Genomic DNA, 25,495 nt, shown 5'->3' with positions numbered 1-25,495 from the left:
CAATAGAGAACTGCCATGTTTATTTTCAGAGGCTTTCATTCCCCTATTTGAATTTTATTAATCTAATCACTTGTAAATCAACGTCTCTCCCTCCAAATGATAAATTCGGACAAGGTCTAATGAGAGAAAAAAGAAAATTAAATTTAAATTTACGGCAACAAAATTTATGAGCATGAAATGTGTTACTTCGTTATACATCCTTTAACTTCACATAAATTAAATAATTTTTTTTTGTGAACCCAATTCCAAATGACCGTATTGTCTCAATACCACAATAAATGAAAACAAGTAAGAGGTCATTCATAAATAGGCTTGAAATTCTTGTAAGAGAGGACGGCGTAGAAAGGGTCCGAAGCGGGAACAAAACCGAGCAATTCCATGGTCCAATTGAACGGCAAATTACTATCTCCTTTGTCGGTGTTCTTCGCCGGAGTTTTTTTTATCACTTCGGGCTCGGTGAAGCCTTCGACGGATCCGAAATACTGCTTCACGAGCTGAACCCGACTGTAGTCCGTCCCTTCTCTCCAAGCCGCGATGGCCTTTTCGTAAAACATCCGGTTGCTGAAACTCACTATGAACACTCCTCCGGGTTTCAATATTCTACAAACCTCCGCGAACACCTGGTGATCGTCATTATCCGAAAAATAAACATACTATTATTCAATAATTAATGAAAAAAGTGACTCATAAACGGTTTATAAGATCAAGTGATCATTATAGGGTTCAAGGAATTTTGTACTGCTGGTCAAAGTTTTTATTTGATTTTTTTTTTTTATACTTGGCCTTGTTAATCTTAATACGATACGAAAACCGGATAATTAAACGGATATTGAAATAGGATTTAACCCGAGAAGACTTTAAAAATCTCACATAGAAAGCAACCACAGAGACTTTAAAAACTATAAAATGCAAATCTCATGAATCTTGACTGACTCATGTCTGTCTACTTAGTATACTTCTACTGTGTTTATGTTATACGTAAGTGTATAAACAAGATTTTGAAATACAGTAGTTCGATATGATAATAATTTTTTTTTTCTAGGAGAACTTTGTCCCAAGCGTGACTCGAGCTAAATGTTTTTGGGAAAAAAAAAATGAACAAAGATTACTAAATAACAGAGATAAATGGTCGATAAATTTAACATCTTCTTGAAAGAATTCAACGAAATTTCAACAGAACATTCCATATATTATTGACAGAATTCCGAGGTTCATGATAAATGTCGACAAGTTCGATTGTCTGCAAAACTATTGCTTAAATTCATATTTTCGACAGAGTATTATATAATTAGACATATGTTTTAACCCAATTTAGGCCAAGTTGATGAGCTCATTCAAATATTTGGAATAAAATACGCATGTATAAAATACCTTCTCAGGCTGTTGAAGGTACTGAACACTGACGGTACACAAAACGGCGTCGAAAGAAGAGTCAGCAAACTGAAAGGTCTGGTCAACGTTGAGGTCCTGGACGAAGAAAGAGTCCAACCTCGGATTCCTCGAAAGCTCGTCGGCGTTGAGGCCGTGACCGACGACCCTCCCGTACTTTACCTCCGCCGGCAAGTGAGAGACCCACGAGCTCATCAGGTCCAGAACCTCCGACCCTTCCCTCACCCGCTCTCGGTACAGCTCCGTCACCGACGATATGAAGGCGTCGTCCACGTGGGTCACGAACCGCGGGTAAGCGTAGAATTCCCGGTCCGAACCCGGGTTCAGCTTCGTCCTCTCTTCCCCTTTCAACACCAGCCGATACTGCTTCACTGATCTCCCCGCCGCAGGGGTACTTTCGTCATTTGACGATGAACTCATCATCGTCGTCGCGGTCGTTCTGACTCTGAGGCTGTTGAGTTTGGGCTTCGTCAGCCTTGTTAATGTTGTTGACGGGTTTATTGTTGTTGTTGTTACACGAAGGTTCAACATTTTTTTCCTTTTTTTTTTATTTTCTTTTCTTTCGGTGATGGGAGTTTATTTATTTTTATTTTTATTTTAAATAGATATAATAATTGGAAGGTTTTTGTTATGGTGAGAGTGAGATACACGTATACGTTGTACATAGCGCTGAGATGCTATTTCAATCCATGGCTGTTATTCGGTAGCTGCAGAGATCTTCATTTCAAAGGCTTACATGGTGGGCTTGGCTATCCCAACCTAATAATCCAACTTAGTGCCTCAAATAACTAATTTACTTTTGTTTTTTCCTTCTATAAATATCTCAATTTATATTGTTTTTGTGCTGTTTGACGTTTTATTTGTTTTTTTTTTTTTTTTTGCCAAAGAACTTTCTACAAAAAAAGATGAAAAATGGATCACAAACAATCATAAATACAACAAAATTACATATGAGCTACCAATTTATGCAGGTAATCAGTCATTATATAATTACTATAGGAATCGCGAGTGGAAACACCGGTCTTCGTTTGTTGCAGATTGCAGTTTTAGGGTTTTGCCCGAGTGAGATTTACGCCAAAAGAAGAAATTTATATCTTAAATCTGAGATTCAGATTTGAAAAAAAATTAAAAACCACTCTGATTAAAGATCGGACAGTACAAAAGCTAGATCTTATAAGGCATAAATTATTGAAACATAATCAAAACATAAAGAAAAACATGAAAAAGAAAATAATAAATAAACATTATATTTCCTTAGATCGAAAGTCCTTCTATTGGTCGAGACCATCGGAGTCTCCCTATTTCAGGGGAAGAAAGGACACCGAAGATTGAAAGCCCAAATTTTGTAGTTTTGGGAGAGAGAAAGGGTAAGTTTTTTTTTAGAGAGAGAGAGAGGCGTGATAGATTATTATTCTATTTGATTTTTTTTTTACCATTTACATTTTCATTTAAATTTTAGTCTTTATAGTCTAATTAATAGTGTAATAGATAATTAAACTATAATTTAATATAGAGGGTTGGAATGATCCAAGCTCCCCTATTTTATGGATTATTTGCACTAAAATCCATTTTTTTTAGAATTTGTTTGTTTATTTACACGATTTAGTCTATACATTCAATCAATTGTTTAGCGTACAATAAATTAGGTAACTGGCTCAATACACCTAATAATTAACCGACATAATAACTTGAAAATTTTCAAATGATGTTAATAATGTTGCTATTTAACTAAATATTATTACATTGATAAAAAAAAAAAAAAAAAAACTTAAAATTATTATAAGTTTCCACATTCTCCGTCAAACTATGTGAAGGGATCGCTATTGACAATACAATAATGCCTCTACACACTACTTAGCACAGAGCAACATAATTAGAGAATGTAGGAGAAAATACCGTTTAGTTTACTTTTTATATATATACGTTTCATTGTCATGGTAACTTATTGAACGTTATTCTGATCAAATCATGAAATAATAGAAAACAAAAGGGAAAATAACACATTTATACCCTGTGTTTTAGTGAAATGTCGAGTTTAACCCTCGGTTTTCAAAAATGTCGAGTTCATACCCTCTGTTTAACTTAAATGATGAAATTATACCCTCTTTTTAACTAAAATGACGAAATTATACCCTGAAATGAATAACAGCGTCACAAATCTCCCTTTCATTGATATTAACTATTATATAAGAAAAACCAAATCAAATCTAAATCAGTGTCCTAACTTCCAAATTCTCAATTTTGAAATAAAAATAGCCTTAAATTGAAATTAAATAATAAAACTCATACCTCCTAAGAAATGACTTCATTCCGTGTTCGAATTGTAACTCTAAATCCTCGATTCTTTGTTCAAATATGCGATTTTGATGACTATCAACTATCGATGTTTACCCCTTTGCATCTTTCTGTGTTCTTCACAATTAAGAGATTGTTGTTTATTTTTTAGTTTTTAAATAAATTACATATATGGCGCGAATGAATAAAGATAATTGGTGTTTATATATAAATATTATAGTCAACGTCAATGAAAAGTCAATAAAAAGAATATTCGTGACACTGTTGTCTATTCCAGGGTATAATTTCATCATTTTAGTTAAACAGATGGTATAATTTCGTCATTTTAGTTAAACAGATGGTATAATTTCGTCATTTTAGTTAAACAGAGGGTATGAACTTGACATTTTTGAAAACCCAGGGTTAAACTCGACATTTCACTAAAACACAGGGTATAAATGTGTTATTTTCCCAAAACAAAATAACTGTCTTAAAATATCAAAGAGTTGTAGGGACAAGTACAATCGAGGAAATTAACAGTTCTTCCAACATATATATATATATATATATATATATATATATATATATATATGTGAAAATAAAAAATAATTTTACGAATCCAACCAAATTTCGCTTGAATTTTCAACGTTTGGATTTTATTTTTAAAGTGGCAAATTTCGCTGTACCAATCCAACTTTTTTTTTTTTTAATCACAAACACGTATTTAATTCAAAAAATAATTTGGTAGTTTTAATTTTAAAAATATTAATTACGTACGTGTAATTAATTTTATTTTGAAACTTGTCACTTGTAATAATAGTTGATAAGAAATGTGTCCACCCTTGTATGAGTGTTATATGAAAAGCAATAAATTGACTTATAAAGAGCACTTATCACTTAGACTTGAAACTTCTCATAGAAAGAAATACATATGATAAATCTATTAAAAGAGAAAGAAATAACATCAACCAATTTCTTAAAAGAGAAAGAACTATAGAAACGAATTTATTTGATTCCTTAACCTCTCTCTCTTGTCGCCTGGTTAGGGTTAAAGATATTGATGTTGCTTCCGTTTTTGGCAGCGACGATTTCCGCCGCCGACGCGCTCGATGAGCCTCCGCGTCATCTCCAGCTCTAGCGACTATCCCTGCTCCGACAAAGACTCCCACCGCTTCTCCTCCGGACTCCAGCCTTGTTGCCGCTCCAACGACCTATGTCGCTCCGGCTTAAGCTCATGTTACGACTCAATTATTTATTTTTCGATTTGTTTGTTTGACTTTTGTCTAATATCTTATATTAGATTCGTTAGGGTTTGTGGTGGTGATTGTGACGATGAAGTGGATTAATATATGTGTTTCATTCGTTCTTATTTGTTATCTACACTTATGAATTTCGTATAGTTAATTACTATAAATTATCGTTAATTTTTTTAATAATAGTTAAATATTGTTAATATGCAGCCGTGTTAATCTTCGTGGACATATAAGTTTTCTTTCAGCTACTAATCGTTAATTATTGTTAATTTCGGTATATTTGTATTTAGTTATCTTAATGTGAATATATTTGTTACTGAAACGCAGCCCGAATAAATATGGGAGACTACTAAGCATCCTTCGAGTAGCAAAGTGAAGTGTAAAAATCGGAGCAGAGAGACAAACTATTGTTAATGGAGAGAGAAAGAGATAATTAAGGAATGTAGGAATATTAATGTGGCTATGGTCAACTCATATAATGACTCTATTTTTTATTTTAATTATAATATATTTAATGAAGGATATTTTAGATATTTGATCCTCGTTAATATATGTTAATTTCTATTTTGCAAAATTAACAAAACATTGGTTATTTAGCAAAACTTAAGTTTGTCATTGGCTAGTTAGCTATAGAACCCGAAACTAAATTATGTGTATCCATAGCTAACTAGGGAAGACAAAGACGTCAAAGACGAAAACTAATTGAATGCCGAACATACATATATTATTATAAATTTGTTAGTCATTGACCCATGTATTAACAAAGACGAAGTTAGAGAACATGTTTTGAGTGGTTAAATTGAAAATTTCTTAGGTAAACTATAAAAAGTAAATCTTAAAAATTCACATTTGAGGGAGCGTCTCCATTTATAATAAGCGTTTATAACTGATTTACTGCTAATGAAACAGTAATTAGATTATTCAATCTTTGAGCAATTCCTCTCTTCTCCGACTCTCTCACACTAAGTATCATAATATAATGTCAGGGTGCAACAAAGTCCAAAATATATCAAATCCAATCTCTGAGACTAGCACAAAATGAGTGAACGAAAAGAGTCACGATCTTAAGAGGACATGTTAAGAATCTCATATAGACAAGAGAACTTTTTTTTAAACATGAAAACTTCATTCGAACTAGCACTCAACTAGAAAACAAACCCGGAAAAAAGAGCGAGACCTCCACACTTGATACAAAATCTCTACTCATAATTCTAATAGTCCATTGACAAAACATGTGGACAACTTCTTTTTCCAGGCACAAGAACAAGAAAACCAAAACATGACCATGTCTCACTCTATATAATTATTTTTAGAGAATGAAAATTAATATAAAATTATTATAAGTTGTTTATCTCATTTTTAATTAGTTTTGAGAGCTAAACTCATGGTACTTCATAACTTTTAATTTAGCATTAAATATTACATTTTTTTTTATAAGAGCGTCTCTCTAACCGTGATAGATTTTTGTATAGGCAAAATAGATTTTTTTTTTTTATTGATAAACAATTGGTATTGCCTAATCATGATGCATGCATGGTTTTCAGCCAATAGGAATATTCTTGATAAATTCTTTCACACAAATGTTTATGATAATTTATATTTAGCTAAATTTGTAATTTTAAAATTAGTTATTATTTGACATTGTTGACGATATCAGCGTTTAGTAAAGTATATAATATTAAATTTCGGGGTTTTTTTTATTATAAATATAACAAGAAATTGAAGGATGAAAAAGTAACTATATGATCAAATGCATCACCCCAATTGGAGATAACAAATGCAAAATGCATTTTTAACAAAGTAGAGCCTCTTTAATGATATGCAAATACCATATTTGCTTAACTTGCCACATAAGCAATTTAAGCTACAACTAATTTAAGCAAATTTGTTCTCTATTGATAAGCTAAATCACTCTTTTAGCTTAACTTGATCCCACATGTCAATAATTAATCTTTTATTATTATTTTCTATTCAATTCTCACTTATTAAATAAAATAAAAAAAAAAAAAAATTGGTCCATTTAATTTGCTAAGCTAGTAGCTTAGTTAAACAAAGTAGTTTAGTTAAACAAAGTAGCTTAATTAAGCTAATAGGTAAAGTGCAAAATAATGATAAGCAACTAGCTTACAACTTTTGTTAATTGCTAGCAAGCCTTCACAATTATTAAGCTACAAACCATTAAATATGCTCTTATCGTCATTTCATCTAGAGAACTACACAGAATCAGTCACGTTTTGAAAATGAAAAGGATAAATAGCTAGCTAACGATTTACTAGGGTTAAGTTTCTTCAATTACACAACAACTTATTTTAATTTTTAAAAAAATCCATTATCTTGTATAAGGTAAATTCGTATTGACATAATGAACGAATTCAAATGAAATCTGGCAAATTTTTATGATACTGCATTGTCATGTTCTTAGTTCTTATCATATTAAAATGAGGCAATATTTTTAAAACAATTTTCAACCCAGTCCGCTCGAGGCCTAGACCGACACTAGTAAGAAAGAATAGATCGAATTTAGTCCATTTCGTGACCATAGTCTTTTCACTATGTTACGTAACAGACAATATGTGGAACCAGGAAATCAATCAATCAATGTCTTGTCAATATTATTAATTTTCTTTTGTCATATATTTTTTTAACCCAAGTAAACTGAGATAGATCATCGCGGGCGGTTTCATCATTGTGTTGTGTATAAAAGTTGATAGAGAATAATTGTCCAAAAAACAAAAAAGTAATAATAATAATTTTCTAGAAGAAGGCCATACTTGAGCTTGCAGATAACTGTAAAAAACTCAAAATGCTGTGAAAGACAATAAACTGATAATCATAATTCATAATAGGTCCGCTCAAACGTGCAATGAGGTATAATTACATGATATATATACAAAGGCTATCTTTTTTCCGATGGGCTTCCCAAAAATCTTTTTTTTTTTTTTTTTTTTGTCAATTTTTTCCTTTGAAAATTTTCAAAAGGACAAAATTACTCTCGCACACAAAACGCTGGCTCTTTGTGTACCTGAGTAATTTTTCGATTTAAAAGTTTTCTAATGAAAAAGTCAACAAAAACTATATTATGGGATGTGTTCAAGTCATTCATTTTAAGAGATAATTAAGTAATAAATAGTAAATTTAATAAATAAACATGATAATTGAAAAATAGTTCCAAGTTATGATAACCATTTACTAAGAAATCAACTACTTAGCTTATAAAACAAAATAAAGAGCCTCAATTTATTGAGTTTTCTAAGTAATTAGGCCACCTAAAACGTTTGGTTTGGGATCTAGCCTATGTTTGGAGATTTTTAGAGAAATAACCAAACGTATTAGGTGGCAAAATATTTTTTACTTTTTTGTCCTCAATAATTAAAGTAGTTTTTTAAAATCACGTTATTTATTTTTTTATTTTTTTGTGCATGTTAAAATCCTATTTTGTAGAAGGTAGTTACCAAATATTAGAATCCTTCTCTCTCTCTTCCACGTTTTCTCTCTCTCTCTCTCTCTCTCTCTCTCTCTCTCTCTCTCCACAAAATCAGATCTGGTTTTTTTTAACCACGTTCTCTCTCTTTCATCTTCCACTCTCTCTCTCTCTCTCTCTCCACAAAATAAGAGATCTGGGCTTTTTTTTTTAATTTCAACATGCCAAGATGACGACGCGTCGGTGCTTTTCCGAGGGCTAGGCGAGCGGGAACGGGACGTGGTTTGCTGGACCGCGATCATCGTCGGGCTGTGCCAGAGCGGGCGGGCCCGAGAAGCCACCGAGGCGTTCCGCGAGATGAGAGAGTCCGGTTCGAAGCCCAACGGAGTGACCTATCTCAGGGCTCTCTCGGTCTGCAGGCACGGTGGTCTGGTTGAAGAGGCTCGGGAGATCTTCGGGTCGATGAGGTTCGACGGGGTCGAGCCTTGTGTCGAACATTTCGGGTGCGTGGTGGATATTCTGAGCCGGGGCGGGTTTTCGGAGGAGGCCAAGGAGGTGGTTGCCGAGATGCCGTGCGAGGCCAACCACACGATACGGAGGTCGTTGATGATCGCGGATCCGACAGCTGCGATCGAAGATGGGATGATCGTGGATCTCACTGTTATTTTTTTTTTTAACAGTGAAGATTTTCGAATGTTTGTTTTTGAAAAAATGTAGAGGTACAGATGATTTATTTACAGTTATTTCCATTTATTTCCAGCTTGATTAGAGGTGACCCGACTCATTGTTAATTTTTTTTTTAACAGTGAAGATTTTCGAATATTTGTTTTTGGAAAAATGTAGAGGTACAGATGATTTATTTACAGTTATTTCCATTTATTTCCATTCAAATTACTTAAATGTGGAGAATGAGATAATTTCCAATAATTTACGTTTATTATCTGTGTTGACAGGTTCCCAACAGTAACGTCAGTCTTGGTGAGCCGTTCTAGATTAGCACGCCGCGTGATTAATGATATTTTTGATAAAATATTTTGTTGAGATTTGTTAGAGGTTAAAGACTACTTATAACAATTTTGAAATTGTCTGTTATTTTATATTGTTATTGCCTATTATTTAATATAATTATATTCATTATTTCCATTTGATTAAGTAAAATGGCAAATTAGTCTATTAATTATTGACACCTAAGCACGTTGGCTATTTCCCTAAAAGTTATGAAACATAGGCTAAAAACAAAATCTATAGTTTCAAACTGGCTATTTTGCTACAGTGCCCCAATTTATTTGTAGTTGTCTTAATTCTCTTTAAAATTTGAAACTTATTACTATGGATGAATGTATGATAGTAAAAAGTGAACTCTTAATATAAAATTAAAGAAGTGTGACTACGGATGCATTTAAACGTAAGCATGAATATGATTATCAACTAAGAGCAAGTGATATAATATATACAAAGAAAGTTGAAGCTAAACTAAAAAAAAAATTGTTTACAACTTAAACAACTTTATTTTTGCAATAAATTGTTATTCTTATAATAAAGTAAAAAACCGCTACCAAAATCAATTACAACAAACGGTGATGCCATTATTAACCAAAATTGTTATTCTTATAATAGAGAATTACCAGGAGGATTAGGGCTTTTAATCCATTATTTATGTCTACCTACGATTTCAACACAAAAAGTGATACTATTAAGGGGCAATAAGTGAAAGTGAATATATTAACCAAAACATTAGTTATGATAGCATCCACTCTAGTAAAAAAAAAGAAAAAAGAAAAAAGAAAAAAGAAAAAAGAAGTGTAAATATAGGCTATGATTGCAATGTAAATTTATATACAGCTGGAGATACAATTTACCAAGACAATGCAAAGCCACCATGGACCAAGAGTAATTGATTTAAGTGGGGCCACAATCCCATCGCACGTGCACCATATGGTCACAGCAAAGTACAGACATAGTAACAATTTGCTTTTTAATTTTCCCTTCCTTCTATAATTTCTTTGATTTTATTTTAAGGCTTTATTATATATTCTCCCTAAAGTGTGTACCTTATTTCAATTCGCCATATAAAGATAAAAAAAACACTAAATTACCATTTGAATTATATATTTGTTATACATTTACGCATTCCATCTCCATATTAATTGTTAGCAAATCCGGTAAAATATTTTTTTATATAAAAAAATATTCAATTTTACATTACACATTATATCATATAATTATATTGTACATTTGAGCACAAATACAAAGATTAATATTTAAGCTTCACCATGGCTGACTTTTTTATATTTTGTGGAGATTTAACAATTCTTCTCTCGCAAATGCCACATCACAATTAGGAAGATCTTGCTCCCATGCTAAGATATTGGGGTGTTTGTTCAATTATCAATGTTTAAATTATTTAAAATTAAATTAATAAATTATGTTAAAGATGGGGAATTAATATCCTTAAGTTGACATATTAGAGGTTGGGAATTTGAAAATTTATGATTGTTTTCTTAATGTATGAAACAAATATTGATTTAATTAACGTCAAAATCATCCGATTACTAAAGTTTAGAAATATATGTATTTTGTACTAAAAATATGCATTTCTTCAACTTTTTTTTCTTTATAACAAGGGGTAGTTGTATCACAAATTTCTAGTTTTCATTGCTTAATTTAGAGTTTTTTTTTTTTTTTTTTTTTTTTAATTTTTAAATTTCTTTAAGGGGCAAATTGAAAATGATATACGACTCATGGTAAGAAATCTATCCTTATTTAAACTATCATTTTTTTTTTCTTTTGGTTTTGAATCCTCTGAAGTCGAAATCCATATCCTATCGTACATCTAGTTATATTTTTTTTAATTTTTGGTGGCATCTAGTTATATATTAATTTTATTTACTGTGTTTATCCGTTAGTCAAAGTATGATAGAAAAATTATCAAGAACAAAAGAAAAAAGGCCGTATAATCTCATTCTCTTATATTCTTCCGTTCTCGCCAACAAGAGCCGAAAAATGTGTATCACATAATCATCATGCAAAGCAAAAATAAATAAAAAAAACGATAACAAGAAACACAAATTTTGTCGGATTTACATTGCAAACATCCACATCAAGCCAACGTAAAGAAAGAAACATTGCTTAGAAAGAAATAAATTTTAAAACTCTTACTAGTCAATTATTCTCTTATGTACATAGCCATTCAAAAGTTGTAGACTTAATAAGGGAGTCTGTTCCCTCTGTGCTATTCCTTTTGGAAACCTATTATCATGATTTATCTGCGATACTATATATGCTTTAATCCATAGATATATAGGCATGGATAGTTATATTTTTTCCTTCACCAAAATGGCACGTAAAGATTGTACATTTTTATGAAACATGTAGCTCGGGGTTCATTCTATTAAGTGTAGGGAAGGCATAATTTAATAATAGAATGTTCCATATATATATATATATATATATATATATATATATATCGAAGGAAATTACAACTTATAGCTAATAATATATAATTGAGTAGGTTTTTTTTGTCACCCTAGGGATTTTGAAATTGAATAATCAAGAAGTTTATAAAAGTCTCATCATTCAATTAAAATACTTTGATTCCTAATTTCAGAATTCAAGGTCTTGGATTGATTTCAATATTATTTTTGTTGAAAGAGATCAAGTACAAATTATTTTTTAAAAGACGGCATACAAAATAATAAAAAAATAATTAAAAGCAAGCAAATAAATAAAAATGAGAGATTGATCAAATATATGCTATTAATTTTTCTAGTCAATACCAACCGATGGTACTTCTTTAAGAAAAAAATAAAAATAAAACAAACACAAATTAATTGGTATACGTTTACACTTATAGCTACTCATTAGCTAGAGGACAAACATATGATGTATTATCATTCGCCACCTTTTTGGTCAAATATTGAAGAAATACCAATCTAATTCACACGTCATTTGTTGTATATTGACACAATTTCAAAGAATATTACACCGGCCGATTCGTAAAGTTCAACGTATAACAAAATATTAAGTATTTCTCTAGGAATGCAAACAGTATATTTATTGTTGGTGGAGACTATAGTATATAAAGCAAAGACAATATAGCAACTAAGTACAAGCTACTTCTAAGAAGTTTAGTGTTTAACTTGCGCAAGTCATTTAAAAAAAAAAAGAGCAGTAAAAAGGGTTTGTGTGAACTTAGAGAGATCATTCCAAAAAAACACTATGTTTGTAACTTTAGCTTTGCTATTATGCCTAACCTTGCCTTCTCTTCACTTACTCATGAAACTATTTTCAAAGAAAAAACCATATCATCATCACCAAAACCTACCTCTTGGTAAGATGGGTTACATGCCTTTTCTCGGAGAGACTCTTGCTTTCCTAAAACCTCACAATTCCAACGCATTGGGTGCTTTTCTTCAAGAACGTTGCACTAGGTTTGTACTTTTACTTTTAAATATGACACATTTTTGTACATATAGAAGTACGAGTTTTCTCTTTTGAGATCCTATATATGTGTTTATTTATTGGCGCAGGTACGGCAATATATTCAAATCGCATTTATTCGGTTCTCCGGCAATAGTCTCATGTGATCTTGAGCTCAATATGTTCATTCTTCAAAATGAAGAGAAGCTTTTCCAGACAAGCTATCCCAAGGCCATTCATGGCATTCTTGGGAAGTACTCTTTGCTTCTTGTTTCCGGAGATCTTCACAAGAAGTTAAGGAGTGTTATTGTAAGCTTCGTCGGCTTGTCTAAGTTTCGGACAAATTTCCTTGAATGTGTAGAGAAGATGGTACTCTCTATGGTGGATTCATGGAACGACCGTAGAGAAATTGTTTTCTTTAAAGAAGCTAAAAAGGTAAACATAATTTCACTAGCTCGCAAGTAAGTAAAATTATAAGTTTTCCATAAAAAAAAAGAGTAAAATTAGACATTTTTTTATGACTTCACTATGCGTTAAATACACTTTAAAGGAACTATTAATATAATGATGCTATTATGACATTTGAATGTAGTTCACACTTTCCGTCATGGTTAAGCATGTATTAAACATTGAGCCTAGTGAGCCAAGAGCCTCACAAATATTAGAAGACTTCGAGACATACATGAAAGGGTTTGTTTCTCTACCGATCTATGTCCCCGGAACTTCATATTTCAAGGCAGTTAAGGTATACTATTTATAAAATCTCTAACCCTAGCTATATAAACATTGGCGTTAATAATTTCTTTAGTAGATATATAGTTATATTTGATATAGTATTCTTATTAATTGATAGCTAATGATACGAATACTTATTAGTTCATGAGCATGACATGTTTATATCTTATTTTTTTTTCAAGGCTAGAGAGAGACTATCTTCAACCGTGAAAGATATCATCAACGAGAGGCTAGTAATAGTAGTAAAAAAAGGACATGGTCATCACAATAATGATGAAGAAGTTGTAGAGGATTTTTTAGATGTTGTATTGGCAAAGAAGGATCTAAGTGAAGAAGAGAGATTGAGCGTTGTGTTGGACATATTGCTTGGAGGGTACGAGACAACCGCAACGCTAATGGCCTTGATTGTCTACTTTGTTTCCCATGCACCTCATGTTTTTGACAAATTAAAGGTAATTAATAAATAACTTATCTCTCTCTCTCTCTCTCTCTCTCTCTCTCTAAAACTGTACTTACACGTTGCACATGTGCCTGGATCTAGATAATAACAGTACGTACGTACATGTGTATATACAATGCATTTATCAGGAAGAGCACAAAACAATAAGGGAATGTAAAAAGGACAATGAGCCATTGAATTGGGAAGACTACAAGAAAATGAAATTCACTTACCATGTAAGAATAATATAATGTATATATACAAGCAATGATTATATTCCTATCTTTTAATGAATATTTGTTCTAATTAGTCAATGCTCTACTTTATTTTAAGAATTTAATACAAGTTTTATTTTATTAGATAAATAGTCCATTAGACTGAAATTAATTAAATTAATTGAACAACTAATTTAATTAACTTCGATCTGGTGGACTATTTTCTTAATAAAATGAAACATGAACTTTTAAAAAGAGATAAACTATTCGACTATTGGCATAATTGCCACATCTTTTAATTAGTGGATGAAAGACCATATTATTAATTGTCCACTTATTGTCAGGTCACATGTGAAGCCATGAGGTGTGGGAATGTGGTCAAATTTGTGCACAGGAAAGCTCTTCAAGACGTGAAATTTAAAGGTATTAATTAATTATCTATTTAAATATACATATTATCAGTTACTTAGATCTTAATTATCGCATATATCATTATATAAAGAAATAGTTTGGTAAACTGAGTTGCGACTGAAACATATATAGAATCTTAATTATTTTAATGACACGCATGGGTTTCTGAGTTGATTTCAGAGATTCTTATACCGTCCGGATGGAAGGTTCTTCCGATATTTACGGCTGTACATATTGATCAGTCTCTTCATGACAATCCCCAAGAATTTAATCCTTGGAGATGGACTGTATGTTACTTTTTTTCTTCTTTTTTTACACAGTTCTAATATATATATCGTATGTTGTATAGGAGTTTAAAAATATTATTATTATTTTTTTTTTAACCCCTATGTATATAGCTTTCCGGACTCACTCTAGCGAGTCAATAAGTGATATATTATCCTACAAATAATAAACATGCGACTTATATATATATATATATATATATATATATATGTATATATATATATATATATATATATGAAATAATGATTAAATATATAGTATATGATGCGAAATTTCAAACTAGTAATGATGGGTAATTATATAAATAATAAGATGCATAACTACTTTCTCAAGCGTATAAAGTGGGGAGAAAATATCAACAGTATCTCGTGTGTTTAATCGAAATGTGTGATTTATTTTTTTAGTTTTCAGAAATATCAAACATCTTCCTTAGTTTAATATAAACGACATATACTTCTGTTAAAAATATGTTATATCACATTTTTTTTCGTTTTTTTAATAAAAATTGAACTCTCCAAATTACCTTTAACGAAATAACTCTTTATTTTTTATGTTATATAAAAAAAATTGAATCAAAACCTTTTTTTTTATTATTATTATAAAAAGTTAAAGATTTCTTTATAAAGAGATATTTTTTTATAAATAAATAGTAAATAAATATGTATTTTTATAAGACCATTTAGGGAAGTTCAATTTTTTTTTATTTTTTTTTATTTATTTATTTTTTTTTTTTGTAAAAACTAAACGAAAAAGGTTAGTATTTATGATATAACATATTTTTAAGGGGAGCTACGTATCATTTATATTAAACGGAAGTGAGATTTTGATGAAAATTGAAGAGATAAATCGCATAGTTGGATTAAATATATAGGATAATGTTGATATTTTCACTAAAATGAAATGGCTAGCCAAGATGTAAATAAACAAAATATTAAAATGACCTATGATTATCAATTAGGCATAGAATGAGACACACATAATATAAGATCCGAATTTGTAAATAATTGAATAACCTAAGCCGTAAGAATCAATTTTATTGTGAAATTAAAATACAATAATATATATGAAGTAATCAGTAATATATATATACATATATATGTGTGTGTGTGTGTGGTGGTTGTGATTTGGATAGGGCAAAGAAATGAGGAAGAAGGTGACACCGTTTGGTGGTGGACCGAGGCTTTGTCCGGGGGCCGATCTAGCTAAAGTAGTCATTGGGTTCTTCATTCATCATTTTGTCCTTAATTATAGGTATATATTTATACATATAAAAATAAATAATAAAGTCTTAACTTAGATATAACAATGATATAACTTCAAATCACCTACTAGTTTCCCTTAACATGATCATATACTTCTGTAATGCATGGATACACATTCCACTAAATAAGGTTGTTTGTTGGCTACTTTTTATTGGTTGAAATCATCAACAAAACCACTTGGGGACCCATATTCTCAACTCTCATCATTATAATTTTATTCACTTTTATTTTAGAATTAATAATATTACGACTTTCTTCCATCAACCAAAATAAAATAATTACTAGATAGGCTAAAGTGTTCGTATAAACTATGCTACTAGGGTTTATAACATTATAATGTGTAATTTTTTCCCCCTAGATTAACAGGAATTATAGTACTAATCATGTTTGAATGTGTTGCGTATATTGTTCTTACTTCTTACTAGGTGGAAGACAAAAGAAGATGATATACCACTTGCTTACCCTTACGTGGAATTCAGACAAGGATTAATTTTGGAGATTGAGCCAACTGCGACTTCTAATACACTTATGAGGAAACAATTAATTAGAGACCGTCTTAGTGAAACTAAAAACAAAAACAAAAGTATATAAATAGAAAGTTGGTGGTGAAATGGTGTGAAATATATATATGCCAAGTGCAAAAAACAAAGTAGGGGGAAAAAGTATTTAGTATCTTTGATTCTGCTTCTAAAAGTCCTTCCATTATTGTAATATATTCAAATAGTCTTCTGATTAGTACATGTCAATATGTCATATTTATATGTACATTGTGAAGTTCATTTTCAAACCTATCACTATATATACATATATATATATATATATATATATATATGTGTGTGTGTGTGTATATATATACACTCAAGCAGTGGGCTTTTTTTTTTTTTTTTTTTTTTTTTTTTTTATAAAAAAAAACTCTATAGTTCACAGATTTAAACTTGTTTTTTCAGATATATAAACGACTCGGTTTGTTTTAAAATGTAATTACAATAAACAATTTGCAGAGTATAAGTACTGGAATTTGCTTTATATTTCTATAATTAAAGTCATCAATGATAAGTATACTATTGTAAGATACTTAATTATTACTTCTATATTAATTACAATTTATATTATGTCTATGTTGCAGCTCCATGGTTCTAATTTTGATAAGTATGACAAATTTATATATAATCCATTATACTTAAAGACTAATATACAATTGACATTGGTTTTCGCATGGGGGACCATTATAGAGACTATATCAAACATATTACTTTATTGTGGATACAACTCTTAGTAAGCTTTATGAAAATTAATTTTCTATCAATAGTAGTGACAATTACTTATATAATCAATTTATATACGACAAAAGGATTAACAAAAAAAAAGAAAGAGAAGAGTTAATTAATCAAAAAGACCTCGGTTAATGGTAAACTTTTGATCAATTTTTTTCGCAAAAGGTTAACTGAAATTAACCGAAAATGCATACGGGAGTATCGTCATATATATGTGCTGTAATTATATGCATGAAAAAAAGAAGAAGAAGCATGCTATATGCTTTTGTGATATAGTATAATGAGAAAGTCAACAATATGACAAGTCTAGATTTTTTTTGTCGCGGGTACATTGTATACAAGCAATAAGTGGTGTGTATAATTACACATTTTATCAATATACTTTATTTCTGCATTATATACAAGCAATATCTAAGTGGTGTGTGTAACTAGACAATAACACTCAATTGTCATTAATTCCTAATAGGGAAAATAACACATTTATACCATGTGTTTTAGTGAAATGTCGAGTTTAACCCTCGGTTTTCAAAAATGTCGAGTTCATACCCTCTGTTTAACTAAAATGACGAAATTATACCATCTGTTTAACTAAAATGACGAAATTATACCCTGAAATGAATAACAGCGTCACAAATCTCTCTTTCATTGATATTAACTCTTATATAAGAAAAACCAAATCAAATCTAAATCAGTGCCCTAACTTCCAAATTCTCAATTTTGAAATAAAAATAGCCTTAAATTGAAATTAAATAATAAAACTCATACCTCCTAAGAAATGACTTCATTCTGTGTTCGAATTGTAACTCTAAATCCTGGATTCTCTATTCGAATATGCGATTTTGATGACTATCAACTATCGATGTTTACCCCTTTCCCTCTTTCTGTTCTTCACGATTAAGAGACTATTGTTTATTTTTTAGTTTTTAAATAAATTACATATACGGCGCGAATGAATAAAGATAATTGGTGTTTATATATAAATATTATAGTCAACGTCAATGAAAAGTCAATAAAAAGAATATTCGTGACACTGTTGTCTATTTCAGGTATAATTTCGTCATTTTAGTTAAACAGAAGGTATAATTTCGTCATTTTAGTTAAACAGATGGTATGAACTCGACATTTTTGAAAACCGAAGGTTAAACTCGACATTTCACTAAAACACAGGGTATAAATGTGTTATTTTCCCTTCCTAATAATATAGAATAGAAAATCACATATAACGACTTAAATATGGACACGAAATTTCTTAAGTTTTTTACATTTAAAATAATTCTTGGAATATCTTATAAATTAAATATATGGATAAAATATATTTTAGATTACACTTATTACTTAATATATAAACCTAGAATCTCTGCTTGTTTTTGCAAATATTACTAGTCTTTTTAGGCGATAAGGACATAATAAAATGAGCTATTTTTAAAATAAGAATGAAAAGTGAAATATTATAAGAAAACGCTTTGAAAATGAAGTAATCCATATATATGTTTTGAATTTCTACAAAATATTAGGCTTATTCTATAATTCTAAAAATTTGTCCTCTTGTGGCTTTAAATTAATCCTTCTATCTTGAGGATTCTCAAAGGACTTCCGTTCCCTCTTCAATAGATGATTCAAATATTTATTGCGAGGAGGCCTTTCATGGATACAAATCATGTTGTTTGAAATACTAAATATAAATGTTGTTTCTGCATGTTTATTGGTTGGGTTCATAGGCAAAATAACTTGAGAAATATAAAACACAAGGTTATAGGTCGTAATGGGCTATTGAATATTTCGATTAACTTTTAATACACTATGCGAAGATTTTGGCCCAATTAACTTTTAATCCGATTCGAAGACACACAATTTTATTATATTCCTTTTAAAATTGTTGTTAATTAGTTTTTCAAGACCTAGAACTATATCGGACACTGCACATGGACTTAGAAACTCGCGCTCTCATATTTGATTATTTATTAAAAAAAAAAAAAAAATTAGAGCTGATGAGAGTAAAGAATAGGTGTTGCTTATTAATTATTCTCTTAAGTGTGTATTGTTCCTCTGCTATTGTGTATTCTATATGAGTGTTTGAGCGTTATTAGAAGTAGAGATTAAGTTTATTCGTTATATGAGAACATGAAATACGTTTGTAGAAGTCTCGAGAGAGATATTATGTGAGAGTTAGGGGATCTTAGACTTAGTGAGAGCCTAATTAAATTTCATTAGCAAAAATAGATGTAAGTCAGATAACTAGCGAGAGAGTCGTTGAGTGTAAATTTATATTGCACCAGAAAAAATCCCCCCATATGTAAACATTATTAGCCGAATTGTGTCACTAATATGTGTGTTCGTTTATTATTTCGTATTTAATATGTATAGTTAACATAATATTCTCATATTATTTTGAAACAACTTCTGTAACGATCGCGCAAATTATGTAATTAGGGAATATACGTAAATTTGAAAAGTGATTTTACGAAAATTCAAAATGTTAGGTGGCGGCACAACAACTCGCTATGGCGGCACAACAACAGCAGATGGAGGAGATGCAGCGACAAATGTTCGCGTTCACGCAGCAGTTTTCGCCCTTGCCTCAGATGTCGTCCGGCACGATGCCACAGATGCCGCAGATGTCGCCCGGCATGATGCCACAGATGCCTCAGACGACGCCGCCGCCTCAGATGCACCCTATGCATCAGACAACGCCGCCATCAGTTTCAATGGCAGATGCTCAGACGACGCCGCCAGGTTCAGCAGATTACCAGCGAGAGCGTACGAGCGGCAGTGAGCGTACGAGCGGAAGTGGACGAGGAGGTAGCAGCAGTTCTGGAGGAAGATTTGGCGGAAGAGGGAGTAAAATGTTCAAGGATTGGTTTACAAACCGAGGAAAAGGAAAGGGAAAAGAATGAACATTTATTTTAATTATTTGTCGTACATTATATAATTATTGTAATCGAACAACAAATGGTTAGTTTTTATTATGATTATAAATATTAATTAATGAATTTTCTAATTAATAAACTATTTAGTTATTTGATTACAATTATAGAATTCGTAATATATTATGATTATAAATATTAATTAATGAATTTTTCTAATTAATAAATATTAAATAATAAATAAAAAAAACTTAAAAACAGCTATCGGGTGCGACTAGTCGCACCCATAAATTTGGCGGGTAAGCCAACGGGTGCGACTAGTCGCACCCAACGACTTGGCGCGAATGAATTTGGGTGCGACTAGTTGCACCCAAAGACTTGGCGCGAATGAATTTGGGTGCGACTAGTCGCACCCGTTGGCCTACCCGCCAAATTTATGGGTGCGACTAGTCGCACCCAATGGCCTTCGCGCGGACTTTTTCGCACATTTTTTCTGACTTATGGGTGCGAATATGGGTGCGAATATCCGCACCTAAAAGTCGCACCTAAAAATCATGACCTTCGGGTGCGACTAGTCGCACCCATGACCTTTAGGTGCGAACTTTCGGGTGCGACTTTGTCGCACCTAAAGTCGCACCTAAAGGTATCAATGGGTGCGACTTTCGACCTTTGGGTGCGAAAAAAGTCGCACCCAATGCTGTTTTTTGTACTAGTGGGGAATCTTATCGTAGAATTGAAAAACATATTATTTTGCCCAAAAATAAAAACCGAGATTATTATCTTTCAGTTTACCCTTTATTTTACGGTTTAATTAATAGAAGGTTCTTGGGTGTAGCCTTGCAATTTTCCATTTGTGTACAGCCTGTGAAACCTTCTCATGGATGGTTGACTATAGCCTAATATATTGCCTCCCTAAAATAAGGAAATAGTGACGCCAATAAGAATTTCTCGACGGCAACATAAATGATTGTAAATTAATGACAGGAATTAGTAAACGAGTTTTAAATAAAATAGTGGAAAGTATTTATATATATAACAGCGATCGTGTGTGGCTGACGCTGACATTTCACACCATATTTAATTGTCGGGCTAATTTTGCTTTTAATTGTAAAATTAATGTGGAAGTCAACATTAACTATCAAAGAAATCAAGATACAATAATATGATGAAGACAGTGGTTGAGGAATATCCTTAACCATAAATAAAAATAAAAATGTATAAAACCTAGAAACTCATTGAAGATTTCATATTAGACTTCTGATAAACACATATATATTTTATTCGGTTGGTAATATATAATGAAGTATAACTGTATAAGGAAACATAAATTTCATTACTTCTTTAGTTTTTTGTTGTTATTTATATATGTAATGATCTTCTGATCATTTTCCAAATTTTAATGATCATGATGATAACTTGGTAAAACTAACAATAGAATAAAATGTATCTACATGCCCCACTTAATGATATGCTAAGTGATCCCCGCAGATTTTAGGTTAAACTACTAAAATACAAACAATATAATATGATATATTATTACATATATATATATATATATATATATATATATATATATATATATATATATGGTCACAAGAGAGAGTGTAAACAAGGATTAAGAAAAAAGGCTTACAGGAAAGTGGTTTTGTTGTGTACAAAAAACAAAACAAAAAAATGTTTGGTTTTTTGTCTACTGAATTCAAATTACCTCTCTTGCTAGTAGTAATACTAGGCCTAGTTTCTTATGCAATTATTATTCCCAAATACCATAAGAGAAAACATATACTGAAAACTGAAAAATTAGTGTTGCCTTGTGGGAACATGGGATTGCCATTTTTGGGAGAGACTATGGAGTTCCTCAAACCTCACGTGTCAAACTCCATGGGAAGCTTTCTTCAACAACATTGTCAAAGGTCGTCTGTTTTCATCTTCACAATTATATATATTCTTTGTTTCTGATCAACAAAACTAATTGAAAATTACAGCATCTTTGTTGGTACAATTCTCGTCTTCTTCTTCATCTTCTTCTTTTCACCAACAATTTAATTAAGACATATAAAAATGTCTATATATATATTCATCTCTACAAAATTAATTATTATTTCAGGTTTGGGAGGGTTTTCAAATCACATGTTTTTGGGTCACCAGCCATAGTTTCATGTGACATGGAGTTCAACATGTTCGTTCTTCAGAATGAAGAGAAACTATTCCAAACAAGTTATCCGAATGTGATCCATGGCATTCTCGGTAAATACTCGCTGCTCCTCGTCTCCGGCGACCTTCACAAGAAGCTGAGACACCTCGCCGTCAACTTCATCAACTCCTCTAGAACCCATCCCGACTTCCTTCGCCGAGTCGAGAATTTTACCATCTCCTTTATCCAATCGTGGAACGGCCTCCATGAAATCGCCTTTTTTAAACAGGCCAAAATAGTAAGAAACTATTATTATTATTTACACACATGTGTAATTGAGTTGTTAGGGACGGTTGAATTTCTGATGAATAATTAAATTATAGTTTGAAAATTATTTTAATGAAAATCATTAGTTAAGGACTAAAATTTCACTCATATAATTTCAACAAAGGTTATTATTATTTTTTTTATTTAATTGTATATTTTTGGCGTTGTATGTATTAGTTCAAGATTAGTTTGATTATTGGTATTGATTTTTTCTTCTATATATGAAATGGACAGTTTACGCTGAGTCTTATGGTGAATATTCTTTTGACCATTGAGCCTGGGGAGCCAAGAACCAAACACATACTAGAAGACTTTCAAACGTACATGACTGGATTTGTTTCTCTTCCCATTTATGTCCCCGGGTCTGCATATTACAATGCCGTCAAGGTATTATTAACAATTAATTACTATATTCTAAAGCTAATATCCACCCTAACCTTTTTCTTCAATTTGGAGGGGAAAAAAGTCATTATATTCTAATATAAAAAAAAAAGTTGTACTAGATGTATACTCAAACTCTTGCAAGTCAAGATATCATTTTCTACGAAATAAAATAAAATAAAAACCAAGTCCTATTAATTAGTGTAAGTAGTTCATATTTATTTATTGTTGAGCAGGCTAGAGAAAGGCTATCTTCCACCGTGAAGGAGATGATGGAAGAAAGAAGGAAAAGCAAGGCAAAGGGGTTCCAAAAAGAAAATGTTGACTTCTTAGACATCGTTAGTGCGAAGGAAAACCTAATCGACGATGAAAGAGTCAGCATTGTCCTCGACGTTTTGCTCGGTGGTTTCGAGACAACCGCGACTCTCGCCTCCTTAATTGTGTACTTTCTCTCTCATTCGCCGAATGTCTTCAACGAGTTTAAGGTACAATTTATGGTGTCATTGAATAAGTAAATAATAGACAAATTAGATAAGGAAATAATGTGGGCTAGAGTACAATATTAAGCATATGATCTAATCTCAAAATAAATTTACATTAAAAAAAATTGAGGATATCATGATGGCATTTATATATAAATGTTGTTAAGTTGATTTTCTTTTTAAATGATATGGGAGATCTTTCTTTAACCAATTCTAACAATATTATTCAAGTAAAAATTTGTACATGTGAATTTTATTTATTAAATATAAATTTGGAATAAAAATAATAACTACTATGACTGTTTCATTTTTATTAAAAAAAAGGAAGAGCATCAAAGAATACGGAAAGAGAAAGGTGATGGTGAGCCCATGAACTGGGAAGATTACAAGAAAATGGTATTTACCAATCATGTAAGTTCAGCTTTCATATATATCTATATATATATATATATATATATATATATATATATATAATGTATACGTATGTATATGAGAAAATAATTATCAAATGTATTGATCAATATAATCGATCAGGTAATCTCTGAAGCCTTAAGATGTGGTAATGTGGTGAAGTTTGTACACAGAAAAGCCATTAGAGACGTGAACTTCAAAGGTAATTATTGATCAATATTGTGTTTTTGCTATCGATTCGTGATCAGATTCTATGACTAACAATTAACATTGACGATATAAAATTGATATATTCAGATTAATTATATTATTCAGGGATTTTTATACCCTCGGGATGGAAGGTTCTTCCGGTATTTACAGCAACTCATTTTGATCCACTTCTTCACGAAAATCCCTACGATTTCAATCCTTGGAGATGGGCTTCTGTACGTAACATATATAGTGTAAAATTAATTTATAAGAAAATTAATTCCAAATACTTGTTTACATTTTGAAAAAAAAAAACACTATTTTAAAATAAAATTAAGACAGCTGCTATTTTTAAATGTTGCACTTTACAAACACTATCATTTTCCGTTTAGGTTATTCCAATAGCGTGTTGTGATATAAATTTATAAATATATCAATTCACATATACGCATGATTATAAAATTTCAAATAATTAAATCAAATCGAGCTAGAAAATTACTTGATATGAGTGATTTGGTCGGCAAATTAAGCTAACATCTAAGGGGTATGTTATATGGACTGATTTGATTTAGCTCCGTATCTTTCATTTTCAAGCACAAAATCTAAATATTTAATGTACCAATTAATATACATTTATATGTGTGTGTGAGAGTGTGTAATATTTTTATATTATTCTTTTTTTTTTCAATATATATATATATATATATATTTATATATTCTCTTTTTATTTTTTTAACCAAAAAAATATATAAATTTTATATAGTAATTATTTTTTGGAATGTTTGGCATATATATAGGATAAGGATTTGCGCAAAAAAGTGATGCCATTTGGTGGCGGACTAAAGCTTTGCCCCGGAGCAGAACTTGCAAAAGTAGTGCTTTCATTTTTCCTTCATCATCTAGTCCTCAATTACAGGTAATACGTCTATTTATATATATATATATATATATATATATATATATATATATATATATATATGTGTGTGTGTGTGTGTGTGTACACACAAAATTAATGATCAATAAGTAATTCACATCTTTTTATCTTTCTTCACCAGATGGAAGATAAAAGAAGATGATGATGTCCCTATGGCTTACCCTTACGTGGAATTTCGGAGAGGCTTGGTCTTGGAAATTCACAAACTACCTTTGTACCACGATTAAGACATTCGTGTATATATATATATATGTTTAATTAATTTATTATCTATGTGTGCGTGCGTGTCATCTTCTTAAAATGTGTGTGTGTGTGTGTGTGTGTGTGTGTGTGTGTATATGCATGTATTTCATGGCGCTGAGAAATAAATAAGAGCATCCGATTCGTTATTGAAAT

At 31.0% G+C, this 25,495-nt stretch overlaps 3 protein-coding genes across 4 annotated transcripts; 2 read left to right on the top strand and 1 right to left on the bottom strand.

Annotated features, from left to right (window-relative positions):
• Positions 1-136: 136 nt before the first annotated feature.
• On the bottom strand, positions 137-2,057 carry LOC149406239 (S-adenosyl-L-methionine-dependent methyltransferases superfamily protein). The gene is made up of 2 exons (XM_089608320.1): positions 1,372-2,057; positions 137-620 (listed from the first exon to the last, which is right to left on the bottom strand). The coding sequence occupies exons 1-2, from the start codon at positions 1,918-1,920 to the stop codon at positions 297-299; spliced, it is 873 nt and encodes a 290-aa protein (XP_089464446.1). The 5' UTR covers positions 1,921-2,057; the 3' UTR covers positions 137-296.
• Positions 2,058-12,446: 10,389 nt separating this feature from the next.
• On the top strand, positions 12,447-16,897 carry LOC149406238 (cytochrome P450 724B1-like). 2 transcript variants are annotated; one of them, XM_089607797.1, is made up of 9 exons: positions 12,447-12,767; positions 12,867-13,191; positions 13,349-13,501; positions 13,674-13,943; positions 14,080-14,166; positions 14,490-14,568; positions 14,737-14,843; positions 15,974-16,092; positions 16,529-16,897. In XM_089607797.1, exons 1-9 carry the CDS (start codon positions 12,556-12,558, stop codon positions 16,692-16,694), a joined length of 1,518 nt encoding a protein of 505 aa, XP_089463923.1. In that variant the 5' UTR covers positions 12,447-12,555; the 3' UTR covers positions 16,695-16,897. The 2 variants fall into 2 exon arrangements, with proteins under 2 accessions (XP_089463923.1, XP_089463925.1); XM_089607799.1 differs by lacking the exon at positions 14,737-14,843 and having other exon boundaries at positions 16,529-16,629.
• A 5,150-nt stretch (positions 16,898-22,047) lies between these two features.
• On the top strand, positions 22,048-25,326 carry LOC149406237 (cytochrome P450 724B1-like). The gene is made up of 9 exons (XM_089610694.1): positions 22,048-22,154; positions 22,349-22,673; positions 22,937-23,089; positions 23,320-23,568; positions 23,890-23,976; positions 24,100-24,178; positions 24,292-24,401; positions 24,963-25,081; positions 25,221-25,326. Exons 1-9 carry the CDS (start codon positions 22,063-22,065, stop codon positions 25,324-25,326), a joined length of 1,320 nt encoding a protein of 439 aa, XP_089466820.1. The 5' UTR covers positions 22,048-22,062.
• Positions 25,327-25,495: the final 169 nt, after the last annotated feature.

This window comes from Urtica dioica, chromosome 1 (genome assembly GCF_054948205.1).
Source record: "Urtica dioica subsp. dioica isolate 48M chromosome 1, U.dioica_male_clone48M_v1_H2, whole genome shotgun sequence".
NCBI classification, from domain to species: Eukaryota; Viridiplantae; Streptophyta; class Magnoliopsida; order Rosales; family Urticaceae; genus Urtica; species Urtica dioica.
This window is presented reverse-complemented; position numbering and strand designations above follow the sequence as displayed.